General features: G+C 44.3%; 1 protein-coding gene across 5 annotated transcripts; it reads left to right on the forward strand.

The window, feature by feature from the left end:
• Positions 1-1775: 1775 nt before the first annotated feature.
• On the forward strand, positions 1776-19521 carry wnk2 (WNK lysine deficient protein kinase 2). Of its 5 annotated transcripts, none has more exons than XM_085924591.1 (28): positions 1776-2534; positions 6156-6328; positions 6403-6623; positions 6855-7012; positions 7368-7456; positions 7631-7850; positions 8190-8448; positions 8559-8866; positions 10107-10229; positions 10506-10616; positions 10753-11028; positions 11493-12074; positions 12150-12199; positions 12294-12456; positions 12544-12660; positions 12729-12899; positions 12965-13007; positions 13073-13210; positions 13443-14305; positions 14807-14864; positions 14968-15032; positions 15108-15691; positions 15852-16084; positions 16738-16968; positions 17081-17179; positions 17819-17863; positions 18004-18320; positions 18534-19521. In XM_085924591.1, exons 1-28 carry the CDS (start codon positions 1776-1778, stop codon positions 18816-18818), a joined length of 6741 nt encoding a protein of 2246 aa, XP_085780717.1. In that variant the 3' UTR covers positions 18819-19521. The 5 variants fall into 5 exon arrangements, 4 of the variants coding, with proteins under 4 accessions (XP_085780717.1, XP_085780713.1, XP_085780714.1 ...); XM_085924590.1 differs by having other exon boundaries at positions 1805-2534; positions 8559-9697; positions 10753-11046; positions 11499-12074; XM_085924587.1 differs by lacking the exon at positions 17081-17179 and having other exon boundaries at positions 11499-12074.
• Positions 19522-19961: the final 440 nt, after the last annotated feature.

Below are 19961 nucleotides of genomic sequence, written 5' to 3' on the forward strand. Positions count from 1 at the left end.
TTAATTGAAATAGTAAGCTGTTATTAGTCACTATAATTATTGTTATTTCACTTTCACTCTATTGCTACTTCTCTCATACAATATGGATCACCATGTTTTGAAAAGTAACACACAAGAGCATTTGGAATTGGGTGACAATGAGATGATCGCATAATTCCTTTAATCCCAAGGTCTCCAAGGTGATCTAAACAGGAAAGAATGACTCCTGGAATGTAAACAGCCCTTCGGGAAAAAAAAATGTGTGGCCCTTGGCTTGGGTTACCATGATTAATAAGAATGTCAAAGCAGACCATGGAGCGTGAGCTTTTTTCTAAGCCACACTCATTAATAGCAGAATTTGGAAGTCGGTAGAAGCTACTGATTACATTTTTGGGGGCATTATGTCCTGTCAGGCTACAGTGGTTCTGAAATTTTTAACACCAAGTACAAAAAAAAAGTCATAATTTGAGTCAAATTGCAAAAATTGCTCATTCAAGCTAATGTAGTGCACCCGAGTTGAACATTTAATACAGCGATACTTTCACGCACCACTAGAGGGAGCCTATTTACCACTAGTTATTAGTCCCACTTGACAATCATTGGTAGTGTTTTATTGGTCTGGCCCTGTTCTAAAACTAATTCACAATGATGGGACGTCCTATTGTGATTTCCTAGGAATTGTCAAACGGATCATTTGAAAATGTAAACATTTGCAGGCTTTTTCGACAAAGGAAATGTAATTTGTTATTTCATACCTTCTCACATTATATTGGCAATTCTTGTTCAAAATTATGAAAATGATCATTATATTTTTATAGAGGAATGTAATTAATTATCCATTGAATATAATTCAAGCTAATTTGAGCAACTTTGTGCATTCAGAAGTGTTTATAAAAATGCAGACGGACTTGCCACTTTCTGTGTTGTAGGACAGATGCTGAGTGGAGAAGAAAAAAAAAATCACTCACTCCACACGTTTTCCACGTGGGTCGTGCCACTCAATGGCACAACCCACAGAGAGCGAGAGAGAGAGAAAGAGAGAGGGAGAGAGAGAGAGAATGAGGGGGAGTTAGTGAGTGTCGCGTTGCCTTACTTTCCCAAACATGGTCCAGCATCATGTGCTGCTGACAATACAAGAGGGAGTCGCCTAAAAACCTGGATTGGACGCGCTGCAGTTGGGGCGTGGGCTTTTGTGCCGTGAACTTGTCCACGTTCTCGCTTACATCGTGGAGAAAGAAATAGAAGCCTGGGCTGTGTCGTGCGGGGAGGGGGGGGGGAGGGGGGGTGAGAAGTGTGCCGCAGTGAGTATAATCTGATAAGCGCTTCTGTTCTATTCAAGATCCTGCACTGCGCTCCGGGATGTCACTCGCGGGAGAAAAGTGCGTGTGGTCGGGGGAGGGAATATTGAGCTCGTGCTATTTGCACCCGGATGCCGGCTATTTATTTGCGGGCGTGTCGCTCGCTGAGTTTGGCATCTGTGCACGTGACTTGTCCCATGAAATAGCCTACGCAGGGATTATTATGAATAGCACATCGTAAACATTCCGGTTGGTCATTTTCCTGCGGTTTTTTTTTTTATTTGTGGACCTTTTTAATTGGAGGTGCAATGGCATCAAGTGGATTCATGCAGTCGCAACAAGGTGCGCGCTGAGGTAAACTTACACGGAGTAAAGCGCGCACGATCCCAGCTGGACATTTTTTTGTTTGGAGGGTTAGGGGGGGGGGGGGGCGGAGATGCTCTGGATCCTAAACAATCCCGAGGCCGTACATTGTGGGCTTCCGAACTGCGTCACTGCATGCAAGTGCGGCTGCAGGTAGGCGAGCCACCACCACCACCACCGGAGAGGACCGCTCCCCTCCGCATCCTCCGCACACAATGTCCTGCGACTAACACATCAGCGGCGATGCATGCGGCGGAGGATTCGAGCAAAGATCCCCCACTTGGATCAACGTTTTCCTCGGCGCCCGATTTGGACTCTGATATTAACGCCAATGCTTTCAGGCCCATTTATGAGAACGGCGCGGATGACAATGTCAACGTCCAGAACACAACCCTGCGAGGGGCCAGCGACCCCAGCGCCTATCCCTCCTCGGACTACCGCGGGTTGGTCCGTCACAGGTTCATTCGGCGGAGTTTGTGGTTGTCGGATCACGAGGAGCAGATGCTGGATACGGCAGAGTGTGCCACCAGCGCCCCGGCGCTCATCATCGACCTGCGCTCCATCGTCGGCCAGTCTCGGAGCCGGACGCGTCTGGGCCACCAGGAGAAGTCGAGGTCGGAGAGTCATTTGGAAGGAAAGGACGACACCGGTGCCAGCGAGGAGAAACGTGAAGCGTGCCAAAGCGAGGTCAAGGAAGAGGGCGTTTTATGTGACGTCACCAGCAAAGCAGGAAGCGATGAGAACGAAGAGGAGCCAGGGATGAAGGCCGTGTCCACCTCACCTGGGGGCCGCTTTCTCAAGTTCGACATTGAGTTGGGGAGAGGCTCCTTCAAGACGGTCTACAAGGGGCTCGACACGGACACTTGGGTGGAGGTTGCATGGTGCGAATTGCAGGTGGGTTTCAAGAAGCTGGTGACGTCACAACTCCCATTATTTGTTATACCTAACAAGATCCAGTACAAAAGCTTTTTCAAAAGTAAAGCAACGTAACAAAACATTCTGGAAAAAAATGTGTCAGAATCACAGTTATAGTTGGAATAGCCAGCTCAACTTGAATGCAACACACCAAGAATTTAGAATTGCATTTTTATTGCTGATATACAATGTTTTGGTCAAAAAAGTAAGATAGCTGCTTGATAACTGAACTGTAATTTAATATATCACTAATCTGTATCCTGTGTGAATATAATCTAATGATCAGTTTAAATGCCATCCATGTGATGAGCAGATTAGCCTAGATCTCAGATGCCCTTTCACAATTTAAAATATTCTATTTTCAAGCCTAAAAATAACAATCTGACTCAAGATGTATTTTGATTAAGTTTAAATACGTGACCTGTTTTTAGATGGAACATACTGTGGTGTAGGTGCAGTGGGCCGTAAAATCAAGACTGAGTCAGCATTTTCTCTCATTTTTTATGTTCTTGTAATTCACAATAATTTCTCGTCTTAATAGTGACTTAGGCTCACACTGACCGGCAATTTCATTGATCCACTCGGGTTCTTGGAGAAAAATGATCTACTCTTGGAGAGGATTCACATGCAATCTTTATAATTAAGTAATATTATACTATTGTATAATTACAATGAAAAGGGTTAGGGTTAGGGTAACACATTATGATAATAATGTAGTGGATATAAAAAATATACACACCACTGTTGAAATATCAGGTTTTGTGATATAGAAAAAAGTGAGACGAAGATAAATAATTTCAAATTGTTTTTCACTATTATTGTGAATATAATTTGGTTAAGGGCCGATTAAACCAACGTTATGCATTCCAGTTTTTCTTCAGGTGAAACTGGGGCGGAAGAAAATGTGGCAGTTCAGAATAGTGATCTGTTTAAGAACAAAACCTTCAGAATTCTGTTAGAAAGTAAGCAAAAATATTAAGAAAATATTCTACAACATCTGAACTTTATTTAGGGCGTCATTGTCACTTTAAAAGGTGGCACCCATTTAACCTAAGTTTGAATTGTTGTTGGTTTATTCTTAACACAATGTTTTTTTTTTGTTGCAAAATTGTTGTTTTTAATAGTAGAGCAATGCATTCAAATCTACTTTTTTATTTTTTTGACGGATTTAAAGATTCTCCCAAAGAAGGCTTACATCTTAATTTCCTTCCATCTGCCAAAAGAAAAAAAAATACTAACTGCACTACAATAGAGGGCGGGTGGGGCACATTTGTGGGATGTGCCACAGGGGACGACGTTCTCTTATGCATCAGGCATGGCCGTGCGTGTGTGATTGTATTTATATTGTCTGAGCAGCTTCTTAGAGGGGAGATCTAGTGATGATTCAACCCTTCTGTGCTTTGAGACCATGCAGGGCCTGCCCTTTACTTCTTCCTTGCCTACGCACCTCTCTTAGGAAGCTGTTGTATAAGTCACAGCATGACACAGCAGAAAAAGGTGGCCAACTCGTAGCGGTGTGGAGAGGCTCGCAAGTATTTCAAGGGGGCCTGGCTGCCAAATGCCCAAAAACAAATGCTGAGGAAGATGAATGAAACAAATTAAGTAGCCATTTAGTAAAATAGCAACACCTTTTTTGAGCGCTCTATTCCACAGCTCGTCAATTGATTGATGATGAGGCTGCACTGAATGCTAAACATCAGTTCATGGTGCCCCCCCCCCCCCCCCCCCCCAAAAAGTGTTGCAAGACAGTTGCGCCTAGGGAATAAATCCTGCTGATGCAGCTCTCTGCAGCAAGTGAGGGGGGGGAAGGAAAGGTTGGCTCCAGGAGATAACAATCCCTGTTCACTCCTGTTCAAAAATAATAAGAGAAAAACATGCAAATCAGTGTTTTTTTTATATATTGACACAGCTCGAAGGAATTCCTTGAGAAGTCAATGAGCCAAAAGTCTTATTTTAGCAACACTTAATGATCAGTGGGAACATGGTTGACCTTGAGGTTAGCAGAAAATTTACCTCACAGTTCTGAGGTTCATTTGTAAAAAAAAATAAAAAGCTGAAGTGGAAAGTACAGTACATTTTGTCCCAAAACCTACCATTCCTATTTTGTTCAAATTAGAGGTAAGTATCGACCTGGATGCTGCCGATATCAGCCACCGATACTTAAGGCTGATAGTTTGACGTTGAGGAAGTCCTCATCGGCAGTAGTTGGCGCTATACTACGCTAGTTTGACTTCACCTTCTTCGAAAACAAAGGTCTTTGTTGAAATTGGCTTCTTCCAAATATAATATCGGTAGTCCATATTAGTGAGTACTCAAAATGAATATTACTGGGTCTGGAAAAAAAAAAGTGGTATCGAACAACCTTTACTCGAAACCTTTCAATAACCTCTATGACTCTTTGAAATATGTGCTGAATTAAGCTTTTGTTGGCTTTATGTCGCTCCGAATAAAACCTAAAAGAAAATAGAAGAAAGGAACTAGGACTTTTGGGACACTCTGTATTTAAGTGACCTCACATGTCACTTACATCCATGTACCTCAGTAGCATTACCAGAACTGTACATGACAAAATAAACGATGGACAATTTTTATTTAATTGCTAATGCCGTTATCTCGGCAACAAAATATTGTTCTGTAGAAATGGTCACGAAACAAGAAAGTTTATGGTAGCGAAAACCATTTACACATCAGGATTATTTATTTAATTCAAAATGTTCCATCTTACTGCACCTGCACATGCCCGTATGCGCAATGAGAAAACCCTGCAGTGATGAATTATGATGCAAAAATGAATATTTTACCATAATTTCTAAGCACTTAGATTTGAATTATTCAAATACATTTCCCGTTTGGAGTAAGTATATCATCCCGAAATTTGAATAAAATGCCGTTTAATTCTCCTGAAGCAAAGCTCAAATTGTGCGCTTCGGAGCAAATGTAATACGAGATGCATGAGGCTGCGGACTGCTCAGGTCACAATGGTCCACTGAAATCCGATCCCTCGGCATCGGTCTATAATCGATGCGCGCAAAGTGCAGTGTAACAATGTGTGTGTGTGTGTGTGTTTGCTACAAAGCAGCCTCATCATTTACCTGAACAATGCAGTTAAGAAAGCAAAGACGTCATGCGTGTTTGTAAAATGCTGACTTAAGCCGCAAGGAAATTAATGTTCGGCTCGTTTCCTTTTTTTTTTTTTTTTTTTTACATCAATTAAAAAAAAGCATATATACTTGAATGATCTTTCATTTCAAATTCAGGAACAAAAATCATAACATTTGCATCATTCCTTGATTTGCACATGTGACTTCTTCTCAACATGTAATGTTATGTCGTACTGTTTGAAAATATGGGTCGGATATGGACACTGTTGTTTTTATTCAACACACAAAAAAAAAAGAAATAGGCTGAAAAGAACCCGCATGTTTTTCTTCATGCCACAGTCGTGTTCACTCTCAACATGAGCCGCAGGCTATTCACAATTTCCCCCCTGAAGTTACTCAAGCAGGTAGTAAGAATGATTTGAAAGGTCATTTTTGACATCTTTTATGATTACAAATGTCTTCTACAACCAAAATAATTGTCTTTTTGAATGTTCCAAAGGAGCGGAAACTGTCCAAGGTGGAGAGGCAAAGGTTCAAGGAGGAAGCTGAGATGTTGAAAGCTCTTCAACACCCCAACATTGTGAGATTTTATGATTTCTGGGAATCGCCATTGAAAGGAAAGAAGTGCATAGTTCTGGTCACAGAACTCATGACCTCAGGGACACTCAAAACGTGAGTGCAAATGCTTCACATTCAAAAAGTCATCTCCAACGTTTCGCCACAATTGTGTTCAATTTCTCCTTCAGGTATTTGAAGCGCTTCAAGGTGATGAAGCCCAAAGTTCTTCGGAGTTGGTGCAGACAGATCCTGAAGGGCCTCCATTTCCTGCACACCAGGACGCCCCCAATCATCCACAGAGACCTCAAGTGTGACAACATCTTCATCACAGGCCCCACGGGCTCCGTCAAGATCGGCGATCTGGGCTTGGCAACTCTGAAGAGGGCTTCCTTCGCTAAAAGTGTTATCGGTTAGCCGCTCACTCGACACATGCACTGATCACGGTAGCGTCATGTTTAGGCCAAAAATATATAAGCTACATACAGTAAGCAACGTAATGATTTTTGCATGATGCCCTTTAATTTTTAGTCCAATTGTTTTGCCCCATTATTATGTCCTTTTAAGATGATATAGCCAATTATTTGACAACGACTGGTTTCTTTAAACTCTTAATTGAATGCACTTTGTTGTAACGGTCCAGGCACACCAGAGTTCATGGCCCCGGAGATGTACGAGGAACACTATGACGAGGCTGTGGATGTCTACGCCTTCGGCATGTGCATGCTGGAGATGGCCACGTCTGAATATCCTTACTCGGAATGTCAAAACGCAGCACAAATCTACCGCAAAGTCACTAGCGTGAGTTTTCTTGAGCTTTCTTTCATATTTTTATGATAGAATAGAAATAGAAATTCTAAAACTTTAAATGACTTTGCTGGCTGTCTACTTCTTCTTGACACTATCAAACAACACTATTAGTGTCCCACTGCTGCCACCTTCAGGCTAAGGTGTGTACACCAGTGTGGGCAGTACATTCAGCATCTTTAATATATTCTCCAATTATTCAAATTCCAAAATGGAAAATTTCAAAATGTATACCTCCATAAAAAAAACTCGATCAATGATTAAAGTACTTGTTATGGAGTTGTGAAGTGTTTCCTACCTCTGTTTATTAATACTGCAGTGTAAGTGATTTTTTTTCTCTCCACACCAGGGCGTAAAACCTGCCAGCTACAGCAAAGTAAGCGACCCAGAAATTAAGGAAATAATTGGAGAGTGCATCTGTCATAGATGGGAGGAAAGGTGAGTATGTGACAACTGTCACATATGTAGGTAGAGGCTGACCTTTAACCTTAAGTCTGTTGTCATGTTGCTGCTCCTGTGTTATGACGTCAATGCCAGTATTTGACTGTGATACGGTTCACGTTTGTGTGCTTCTCTGACCTAAGTCGCTGATGTGCTGTTCATTTCCCGCAGGTACTCCATCAAGGACCTTTTGAATCACGCCTTCTTTGCAGAGGATACAGGGGTGAGGGTGGAACTTAATGAAGAGGATGACGGGAAAAAATCCTCAATCGCGTTGAAGCTGTGGGTTGAGGATCCGAAAAAACTAAAAGGGAAATACAAGGACACCGGTGCGATTGAGTTCACCTTTAACTTGTTGAACGAGGACCCGGAAGTTGTTGCGCAAGAAATGGTAAACCTAATTGCAATTTTGCTCTTTTACACCTTATCTTAGGGCTGAATTCATATTAAGAAAATCTATGTTGATTTGAAACATAAAATCCTTTGCCTAGTCATTTCATTCAGGTTGTTCTTCTTTAGGTCACAACCGAGTTCAAAATGAATCAACAGCGCCTCCGCTGGTTGCACCCAAGTAGAACATTTCATTATATCTCAATTACTTCAAGTCAGAATTAGGCAACAACCTGTTCAACACATTAAAATAATACTAATACTAATAATAATACTACTAATAATAAATCATAGTGTCTGTTTAATATATGTACTTAGTGTCTCCCAATGTGTGTCATAGGTGGAGTCTGGCTTTTTTCTGGACTGCGATGTGAAGGTTGTTGGGAAATCAATTCGGGACCGTGTGGCTCTGATCAAATGGAGACGAGAACGCACCTTCCCAGCGGGGAACGGCGAGGCATCCGTGAAGAAGACGCAGCAGAACCTCCTGCAGGTACCCGGACAACAGGGGACCACAATGGCGCCGACCGAGTACGACGACCAGGAGGCGGAGCAGCAGACCTTAATTTGTACAATCCCCGTCACCGCGTCGACTACACGTGAGAATGTGCAAATGAAATGAAAACCCGTCAAGACACTTTGTGGTGATTTGAAAATGAAATACAACTCAAGTATCCACTTATTGATTTTGAAGTTTACTCTCTTACAGTAGACAGCGGCGTGAACTCCACCATCCGATTGGACAATCTCAGCAAACAACAAAATGGCTGCTACCAGTCACCGCCTGAGACAATCTGCACGGGTCAATCGGTCTACAGTCCTCCCGCGCAGCTAGAAGCTCCAGTGCAGCAGGGCCCCTACCAGCAAACCACAGCACAGACCTCGCAGGACCAATACATACAAGAATCCACACAGTTGCATCAGGGAGCCTACCAGCAAACCACAGGTCAGCTACATGCTGGGACCTACCAACAACCTGCTGCACAATTGCACTTAGGGCCAAATGACGCTCAAACAGTAAGTAAAAGCAAATCCGCCTCCCATTTTTTTCCCTCCTTATCATCAATTGTCCTTGCGAGTTATAATAACACCTTTTTTATGTCCTTTCTCGCAATGATATCTGCTCAGCGTCACCACAGTGATCCCTTTGTAAAGCATGACATCACCACCAGGGGCGCTGTTTGCCCCAGATATGAAAGTGCCTCTCAGGTTGAGATGTTGCAATGTAGGACTCAGTCAAGAGCCTGTTTTACCTGCTCGTGTCGCAGAGGCAGTTTATTTTCTAACTGTTCCCAAACTTCGTCTTTATCATCTGCCCTCCTGTCCCCTCATCAATTTTCTCATCATGACTCAGCGAGTTTTTACACTTCACCTCTCCCGCCCCTGAAGCCACCCCGCTCCTCAAACCAACGACTCAGCGTCCCATGCAGGTCGCAGCCTCACCGCCACTGTGAGACTTGCCTGTCTCTCCTCCGGTCCAAGAGACGAGGTTCTGCCGGACACGCCCACGTTCACTCCTTGCCCACATCTTCCCAGATTACTTCAATCTCAAAACCTACCTCACCCACATCCTGTCCGCTCAGTCTACCTTCACTCAATTGGCCACCTTCCAATCTATTTGAGGGTGGAGATCTCGGTCTTCTTAACCACTGTCTCCATCACATCGTCGGGCGCAGAACAAGTTCGCCTACACTGTCACAGAGTAGCGCTAACCGTCATGCAACTCCTTTAGTCGATCATGTTGACAAGACTCAAAGCCTTAAAGTTCCACTGTGGTCAACTAACCCCGATCTGGATAACAGGCTCCTCTTACCGACATGTGACAACAAAGGCGGAACAGAAACACTGGTAGGTTAGAGAAGCAAGCTCTAAGGCAAACACAGCCACTGCGGCAGCCTGCTGCATTTTTTATGATCCCGCAAGCTGTAAGGATTTCCATAGAAATGTACAACAAATAGCCTTTGCTCCTGCTTATCAAAAAAAAAAAAAAGATGCCTTCATTTTAGATAGAGCACTGTGCAATGGCGCCACAAAAATAATATGCAGGCCTAGTGAGTCATGCCACTGCAATTTACTTTTCCCATCCAGCTTCCCCTGTTGGATCCTTGCCCGAAAAGATAGACAAGCTTTCACCTGCTTCAGTTACACAAATCCTTTTGACCTTGAGCTCGAGTTAACACTCGCAAACACTTCTTTGGTATTATGAGTCATTGTGTAATTATTGGTTAACGTGACCTGTCATTTCTGTTTCTGACAGACAGTTTCTGCTCCATCCACACCAGCCCCTCCTACGCAAGCCGATAGACAGACAGCACAGAGCTACCCGGCTGCAACGCCCATCGTACAGACCCAGCTTACTGCTCAACCCGGCCAGGAACAGGTACATGAATATTATGCGGGATGTTAACAGCACAGAAAACATAACAAGAAGCCACACCACTTTCGATCAAAAGCTAAACTCATCCTTTGTTGAGATGAGACTTGTGAGTTAAACATTCTGAATCTTTTTTTGGACACTTTGGTTTTATTTCTTATCAACAAATAAGATGATGTGATATATGCATGTACGGATACATAGTAAAAAAAACATGATGCCAGTTGCATTGTGATATTATTTTGTATTCCCGCATAAACACAATTCAATTGTCTTCCTTAGCAATTATCTGCTGAGCAGACGACAGCTCACTTGAGTCCTCCTGACTCATCGAGCAGTTTTCCCCAGACCAGTGCCCCCCCTCCTCTACTACCCCTTCGCATCAGCACGCAGGTGTGTCATCCGAACTTGGCACGTAAACTGTCACGTGAGGTTCGAAATCTGTTTGACCCTGCGTGAATACAATTTGCATTGAATAGGCCACTTTGTATATCATCATTGTATATCATGTTCCCTTTTTCTTTCCTAGTTTCCCTCACCATATTGTGTTCAAGCAGGGGGCCTCAATCCCCCTCCTATCTTCTCGGCTCCCCTAGCTAGCCCTTACTACTCACCTTCACCGTACCCCGCCATCATTCCTCTGAATCCTCATTTTGCTTTTAGCACCCATCAGTCCACACCTCAGCAGGTGGCACTCCCTTCCATGACCACTTCCAGCTTCCATTATACCCCTTCCTTAGCGCTCTCCCAGGTACAACTCATCCCATACCCCGTCCCCCACCCTGAACAAGAACTGGCTGAACAGGTGAATATTTGCCTTGAAGTTCTAACTCACAGGTGTCAAACTCAAGGCCCGGGGGCCAAATACGGCCCGCCACATCACTTTATGTGGCCCTCGAAGTCAAATGGTGTATCAAATTACTAGAATTGCTAATTGTCTTCACTTTTAATAATATCTTGTTTTTTTTTTAATATTTGTATACTCGTCTGATTTGAAAAGGAGTTATTTGTCAGTTTGTTTCGTAGCTTTTACTGTATATAATATGAGGTGCTCATGCATTTATTTGGGTTGACAGTCATCATGGCCCTCTGAAAGAAGGCCCGCGAAAAAATATGAGTTTGACACCCCTGTTCTCACTGATGATCGGAAATGAGGTGGACAATGGTGCAATGCTTGCACTGCTCATCCATTGGGCCATTTCAAAACTATTAACGGCCTATCTATTCATCAATTCCCCAATTCTCTTTGTTTTTGTTTTGTTTTCCTATGCGCAGACAAACAATCCGCAGGGAAATTTAGAAGATCAACTTTCGGCCCCGATTCAACCTGTTCTACCTACTATTCAGATTCCTCTCTGGGGAAATGTAACGGATATAGAAAGTGCTGCAGCCGGCACGGACTTAAATGTAGCCTCTGCATTTCACACCTCAGCGCCACCCTCAGCTGCAGCGGATGTGGAAACCCAAACCCCGGCACAAAGCGCAACTTTAATCCAGCTAAAGAGCCAAGCAGCAGGACAAATACCGGCTCAGTCTGTCGCTTCAGTCTCATTTCAAGCTTCAGCATTAGCCCCAGCTGAACCTGCAATTCAAACATCAGGTTCAGCAAAAGTTTTGGATGATTCCTCGGCATCAGGACAAACCTGTGTACCGGGATTGGTCCCAAGCTCCGTTCCGCAACCAGCTCAGACTGGTCCTGCTGCTCCCATTTCTGTCCCAGCTTCAGTTCCGCAGTCTGCTGGAATCCAGACAGCAGTCTCAATGACAGCTGAATGTATAAGCCATCCAACAGCTAGTCAGAAAAAAGAAGTGCCGGCTGCTTGTATCTTACCTCAAGATCCCTGCACAGAGGTATGGTAGACACGAGATATGTTTGATTTTGAGTGCTGCATCCCTGCACATCAACAAATGTCCTTACATTTTCAGGACGTGTTTCAGGAAAAAACAGGATCATTGCCCAACCATGCCTATGACAGGTATGTGTGCATTTTTTTTTTTTTTTTAGCAATCTTTTGATTCTGTACAATAACTAAAATGGATGTTACATTTTTTTTTTCCATTTTCTTTCAGCCCCTACTCTGATGTTGCATCCGGTAAAGAAGCGAGTGATGGGTATGACAGCTTGGCCAGTGGAGGGAAGGGGGAAGGGAAACACAGGAAACATCACCGCAAGTCGACCCGGACGCGTTCTCGGCAAGAAAAGACGAGCAAACCCAAACTGAGCATGCTCAATGTAAGAAAGAGGATTCTTATATTTTCTTCAGTTGCATTTTCCTTAAAGCATCTTCTCGATTGCAACGTATGGCTTCTTCCCCGGCAGGTTTGCAACACAGGTGACAAAAGGGTTGAATGTCAACTGGAGACTCACAATCACAAAATGGTGACGTTTAAATTCGATCTGGACGGCGATGCTCCAGAGGAAATCGCCACTTACATGGTTGGTTCGACCCTGATCTTCATGTCCTTACTCATAGTTGAAAAACTTGTGGCATTGTTTACCTTTAGGTGGAGAATGGATTTATCCTTCCTTTAGAAAAAGAGATCTTCATCGACCAGTTAAAGGACATTGTGGATAAAGCTGAAGACATGTTGAATGACGACACAGAGGGGGAGAGGGTGTCTACTTTGAATTGTAGCCCGCAACAAGGCCAGACCTCGGATGGACAAGTAGGGGAGGTAAGAGTAATGCAGATACATTTCTGCCAAAAATATTGATTTGCAAGTGTCTTTTCTTACGACAGAGTCAACAATCTGGAGCATCCCAGCCTGTCTACCAGCAAAATGGTAAAGCGCTTTAGCACTCACAGCATCTTCATAATTCTCATTTGCTAAATACACGGGAATTGCAGTTCTTCACACAGGAAAGCGATGGTTCATAATCTGTCCTGTGGAGGAGACGCCCTTTTCCAGCCAGGAGCCCACGTCTGAAGGGACAACTTCACAGTCACCTAGCAGTTCAGCCAACACGCAACTGCCTGGCAGGCGAGGTAATGAATGTTCATCAGAATTTGTTAAAGATTTTGGAGGGGGGTTGTAAAAAAAAAAAAAATGTTTGTCTAAAATTATATTTAGCCACCCTACGGCCCCCCCAAGTAAAAAAAATCTTAACTCCGCCACTGTGCTGCGCAAAATCAGACGACATTGCAATTTGCGGCAGCTAAATGAAGTAGACTGGAAAAAAAAGGTGATCTTTTTATGACTCCTGTGTGTGTTTTGTAGCTGAGGAGGGCTCATCGTCTACAATGTCCGGTGGGAGCGGAGGCTTCATCCATGATGTGTATGGATTCTGTAGTCCCCCAATTATGTCCAACGCAGACCCTCTCCTCTTGGCCAGTCTGTCTCCTCCAGTGTCCGCCCCGCCGGCTCTCCAAACGGTACCGTCAATGGAGCAACTCAGCAGCGTGCATCAAGCGCAACCTGCCAGAGCTCAAACTTTGCCACCATCATCTCCACAAACCTCTTTTCAAATGGACGAGCCGCAAGGATCCCCTGTCGCCGCCTCCTGCCCAATTCATTCCTCTTTACCAATGGCGGAGATCATCTGTCCTCTTTCTGCAGTAGAGGAAATACCTTGCTGCCCTCTGGTCATGCCGCTTTCTCTGGATGTGAGCATCTCACCGAGTGGGTCCCCTCTCACTCCTCTTCCACCCCAGGAGCCCGGTTCAGCCAAAGAATCACTGTCTCTCTCGTACGCCGCCGCCGCCACACGCAGTGAGCGCCCGCAGCAGCCTGTGGTGCTCCATCAGCCTTTCTCCAGTGTGGGCGGGGCCAAAGTGTCCTCGCTGCCCCAGAGCCCGGCACCATCGCAGCACGGCGGAGGACCAGCCGAGTCGGACGGCGAAGGACGACTGGGTCGGGGAGGCTTTGTGGACAGCACCATAAAAACTCTAGATGAGAAACTTCGGAATTTGCTTTACCAAGAATACGCTCCCATGTATCCGTCGGGAGGCACGGCGGAGACGCCGGGTTCCGGGACAGAGTACATCCAATCTCCTCCTGGTCCAGACAGTGCCACTGGCGGGTCAGGAAACAGTACACCAGGTCCAATGGAGGAGAGTCGCTACAGAGCAGGAGAACAACTGGTAGGTTTGATAAACACTTAAAATTGCAATTCTAGAACAAATATAAATCCTGCATTTAGGTTATATGTATTTATTTTTGGGGCAACAAGCATTTGCTGACTGATGCGCTTGTTTTATACCAGTATCTCTTCCAACTGCAGCTTCATAACTCATAACAGATTATTTATTATTATTATTATTATTATTATTATTATTATTATAAAAAATGTTAAAATAAAACAGAATTCACATGAAAGGAATTGCTCAGTTTTCCCCAGTCACTCGTTGCCAGGCAGAGTTTATAGGGCTCAATCCTAACTGCCCCACAGACCAAAATTGTTGTCATATGTAAACACAAATTGGCAAGAAGGAAAATTTGCATCTGGCAATTTTATTTCCTAATTGATTGTATTCACACAATATAAGTTATATAAGCATATCTTTTATCATTTTGGATTTTCTTGTGATACAACTCAACAAACATGAATGACTGTTACCCGTTTTGCCCACCATCTTCTTTAGCCTCAAATTCCTGAGCGAATGGATAGCTTAAGCACTTTGAGTGACTCAGCCGTGTGTGGTATGTATTGCACATGCTTAATTTCCAAACATTGTGCTTCACTGTTCATGTATTCCTCATTTTTTTTATTCATTTATTTGTGCTCAATTGAACTTGTCTGCAGCAATCCAATCCAAAAGGCATGTTTCTCACTCTGTCTCCTGCTCTGGGACAAGAGGCCGCTTTAAGGTGTGTTTGAAGAAAAAAAAAAACAAATGTCTATGGAGTGCAGCAACGTACGCTCATGAGCCTTTCTTTTGCCAGATCATGTCAGTTCCTCCTGAAGTGGCCAACAAGCGTGACGTGAAGCAGAGGAGCTGGAGCAGCTTTGCTTCGCCAGCACATCCTACAGGTTACAATGTTCCTACAGAGGCCATGACCCCCTCCGCCACCATCGGCCGCTTCTCCGTGGTTAGCGCCGAGGATGATGTCACGCAGAGGACACGTTGCAGTCGCTACTCTGCGCCGCCTGACTTCTATCTGGACACGCATTCCTCTGTGGCTACCCAGAGCTCCTTGCCTCACACCATCACCTCAGCGTCCGTACCCGTCGACATCACAGTCCACGCTCGCTTCCTCTCTTCGGACTCGGGGGCCGAGAGCAGTCCCGCCAAAGCGGCCCCTGCCACCCCGAGTCAACACGTTCGCTCTGAGCGCAGAGGAAGCGACCTGATGAAGCGGGCGGTGGCCTTCCTCAGACGTTCGGGGCGCAGTAGCAGCGTGCAGAGCTCGGATTCTCCGAGCAGGCACGGAGGCGTGCACGGGTCGGCATACGCCAGCAGCGATAACGACTCGGAGATGGAGGACTCGTCGGACATGAAGAGAGAACTACAGACACTCCGAGAGAAGTGAGCAATACAATACCTTTTTTTTATGGTGAATGATGACAACTAAACATATTCCCAGATGTACAAATTATATGGGATAGGTTCTAAAAAAAGCACTGTGAAAAAAACCCCATTATAAACATGATGTATCATGTCTATTTTCTTGCTCCAATTTCTTTAGACATTTGAAGGAAATCTCGGAGCTGCAAGCCCATCAGAGAGGAGAAATAGAGCTGCTCTATCTCAGACTTGGCAAAGTCCCTCCATCCGGCCTGACGTACTCGCACGTTGCGCCCCCTACAGGACGCAGAAAAAGATCCGGCAAGCACAGGCTGAAACCTGGCAAGCTCCTCAGCCCTCTTGTTCAGCAATTTCGACATGTCGCAAGTAAATCTGGTGACTCTAGCAGACCTAGTGAGTATTGAAATATCCATTTGGCATTTCTATGTAATTCTGGCACAGAAAATATAAATTCTTCCTCCTCTTAACACAGGGGTGTCAAACTCATTTCTTTCGCAGGCCGCATTGTAGTCATAGCTTCTTTCGGAGGGCCATTATGACTGTCAACCCAAATAAATGTACGAGCACCTCATATTAAATAAAGCTACAAAACAAACCGACAAATAACTCGTTTTTAAATCAGACGAGTAAAAACTGGTCAAATATTTAAAAAAAAAAGATATTATTAAAAGTGAAGACAATTTGCAATTGTAGTCATGACACACGAATTTCATGCACAATTTGTCTTCGCGGGCCACATCAAATGATGTGGCGGGCCGTATCTGGCCCCCGGGCCTTGAGTTGGACACCTGTGTATACGTATTAGTTGGATTGTGTTATATCTTCATTTGTGATAGCCATAGTATTCGTTTGTTCAGACAAGTTGTAGGGTCTTACCTTGGTAGCTGACAGTTTCAGCAGTAACTTCCGCCTTCATCAGAGTGTGAGTGAGAGATGAAATACAATTCAATTTTGCAATAATGTTGTTGGGTCCATTCGACCCATTACTATTTGGCTCCATTTGACCCGACATTAATGTCCTCCTTCATGTATGTGTTATTTCTTAGCTGTCCCAGGAAGTGGTGAGGCCACCGTGAGTTTAAACGGCTCTCCAGGCAAGGCGTCCGTCGCCCCTCAGGGCCGGGATCCGTCCCGCCCCGGCCACATACCGAGCTCCACTTCGGAACCTGTGCAAACTCAGCAGCCCTGCTCCCTCAAAGGCTCCTTGTCCTCTGATAACATTTATGCCGGACTATACGCCGGAGACGGCACCAGCACACAAGCACCACCGGGACTGGGTGAGAGCCTCCAAACCAGCACAATACTGTATTGTACCATTGAGCAACATATTGTGGCATATTTTTTTTTTTTTTTTTCAAATATGTTCTTCTTACTCTGGTGTCTATCCAGGTTGGGCTAATTACCCTCAACCAACCGAGAGAGTGACTTATAAATCCAGTAGCAAGCCCCGAGCTCGATTTCTCAGTGGGCCTGTGCCTTTATCTATCTGTTTGTACCTCTTCTCTTGCTGCTCTGCTTCCCTTATTTTGCGTGCTTTTCTCTTCTCTTACTCACAACGCTGACTTTACTTTTTCTTCTGAAACACAGCTTGTTTTTTTTTTCCCCCATATTTTGCTTCGGTTTCTCCATTTGATCTGGTTTATTCAAACTGTTGACAAATTTGTAATTTGACATTAATATGATTGAGAATTGGATAGCTCAATATATTTTATATGTTCATAAAAATTCAATGAAAAGAGAAAAGACAACTTTGACATACACTATGTCCGAGGTTTGGATAAACACAATATTTGCTGGCATGAATTCATCTTGGTTGAAACACTCACTGACAACAACCTTGATGACATAGTAAACATGCTCATTTCATAAAGTCCACTGCATCTAAGGTTCCGCTGCTGCTTCTAATGTTTCCGTTGCTTTGTTTAAGAAATTACAAAACAGTTCTCGGTATGATGCGACGCAGTTTGACGTGCGAATGCTGGATCATTTTGCTTCTTTATCAACTTCACTTTTTTTTTTTGCTTTGTGTCTCAGCAGCTTTGTTATTGCATCTTGTCACGTACTGTGCACTGTTGTTCTCGAAAGTGAGTCTGAGACAGGTTTGACAAAGTCTCTTTTGTCTCATAGGGTCAACACTGAAGCGATTGTGTCTTGGCAAAGAGCGAGGCAACAGTACGTATGGTATTTCATTTATTTATGTCAATGGCTTTGCAATCATATTCCTCAACATTTACTTAAACGGCCACGGGGTGGGGAGCAGTGTAATACAATCAAAAGAAGAGTTTCACCACTACTTTTTTGACTCGTGCCAGGGCCCGGTGCTGGGTTGGGGGTTGTTAACCCATCACAGCAGCCGCCTACTGGTGCCACACCCCCACCTCATCAGCCAGTGATGGGACTGGCACAAGCTCAAGCCAATAACAGCAACAACAAGACAGCCAGCTACGCCGCTTCATCCATCAATGCCACTGAAATCAACCTGCCTGAAGATCTGCAACGACTGATGGACGACTGGACGCAGGAGGTTCTTATTGTCACTCACAGGCCGCGTACCAACTCCCTACGCATCGGAGGGCAGCAGATTTTGGATCAGATGGTTGCCCCAACTCAAGTTGCAAGTACTTCAGAGGTGAGTTTGCAATGTATCGCTCGTATGTGTTAAAGTGTGAGGATATCTTGAAGTTGTTATATCACTATTCACCACTAGGTGGCACACATTGACGATAAGTGGACAAAGATTATAAAGATACTTTTTTTTTCATTTATGTGGCCCCCCCGGTAGCACCGATGAAAACTTACCCCCGCTCCCTCCCCTGATCTAATCCATCATCCAACCCACAAGGTGACATCATGGATGACCCCCGGCGTAGAAAGCGACCACCTCCCCCCGTCCTGGCCCGACAGCATGGCGGTGATCAACGTGTCCTCCGCCGGACCTGGCGCCGTTCGCCAGCTTCTCTCGCCTGTCCCGTTCTGGGCCTCTTCCTCTCCTCGCGCTTTCAGCCAATCACCTGAGGTGCCCCTCGCCCTTCCTTCCGGAATTTTTGCCTTTCCTCCCGCAAGCCAGGATGCTTCCAACCCAAGTGCGTCATATCAAGCGCCAGACCCCAAAGCAAGAACTCTTTAATCAGAGTAGCAATGTGTCTTCCAAGTCTTGTACCAAAAAGCAATGTCATTGTACTGTATATAGTGTATTTAACCAGCACGTCACCATTGGCGCATCCTCTGGTCTCTCATTCTCTCATACCTGGTGTCCATATTATCATTGAGTGCAGAGCAATGGTACATTTGGTAGGATGAATAGTTTGCGTTGCTCATGACAGCTGACGGACAAGTGTGTGTAATATAAGAACTCTGTACATAGGTTGTGTGTTTGTACAGTTCCCAACGAATGGTGCGTAGGTTGTTGCTTCAGCTCCCGTATGTGTGCCTCAGTGCAAGCCTTTAGCCGCCACTGTGAAGATTTCTGGACTAGACGAGTACCGACCTGCTTTCTCAGTCCAAGGTCAAGTGTTCTTTTTTTTCTCCCCCCAATCAATGAAACGCTTCTAGCACAAGCTCTTGGAATTTTGATGAGACATTGGAAGGGACTTTACCTTCACTTGAAAAACACCTGTGAGTGTGCCTTGTATTGTAATTTCCGAAGATGAGCATTTAGGTCCGAAGCAGCCGTGAGTTAATGTTCTTCAATTATGTGATTCAAATCATCAAAAATGGACAAGAGGAAAAAAAATGATGACACAAATGCTATCATCTCATCGCATTGCAGGAAATAAAATACCACAGATTGTTCAAATAATAATAACAATAAAAATAATCACTGAGGGTTATACCTGTAGCATTTACGAGTGAACAAACACAACATGGCGGGAGAACTAAATTTTACTTGAACTCATTGGGTTGAGAATATCAACCGAACCCTAAAAGTCCTGAATCTCCTCTAGCCGCTTGCGTTACTTAGCGTTGCCTTTGAGCAATTTTTAAGAGTTACTGTGAGGTTGCTGGTGATGACATAAAGCACACCAAGAATGTGAATTACTGCAATGTCATTTGTACAATGCGTTGTTGTTTTTTTTGTTTTCGAAGCTGTGTGACTCCATTGGAAGCGCTCTCACAAATGTCGTGGCCATCCTCTTCACCCTTTCAAATAGTTTCCATCAACATTCACTTTTCAACATTGCCCGATTGATACGCAGTCTCAGAATAATTGTAAATGTAAAAAAAGCACTTTGCAGACTCTGCGTACATGATGAATGTTTAGTGGAAGGCT

Source organism: Syngnathus leptorhynchus, chromosome 11, assembly GCF_054491065.1.
Source record: "Syngnathus leptorhynchus isolate UIUO chromosome 11, UIUO_Slep, whole genome shotgun sequence".
Lineage (NCBI taxonomy): Eukaryota > Metazoa > Chordata > Actinopteri > Syngnathiformes > Syngnathidae > Syngnathus > Syngnathus leptorhynchus.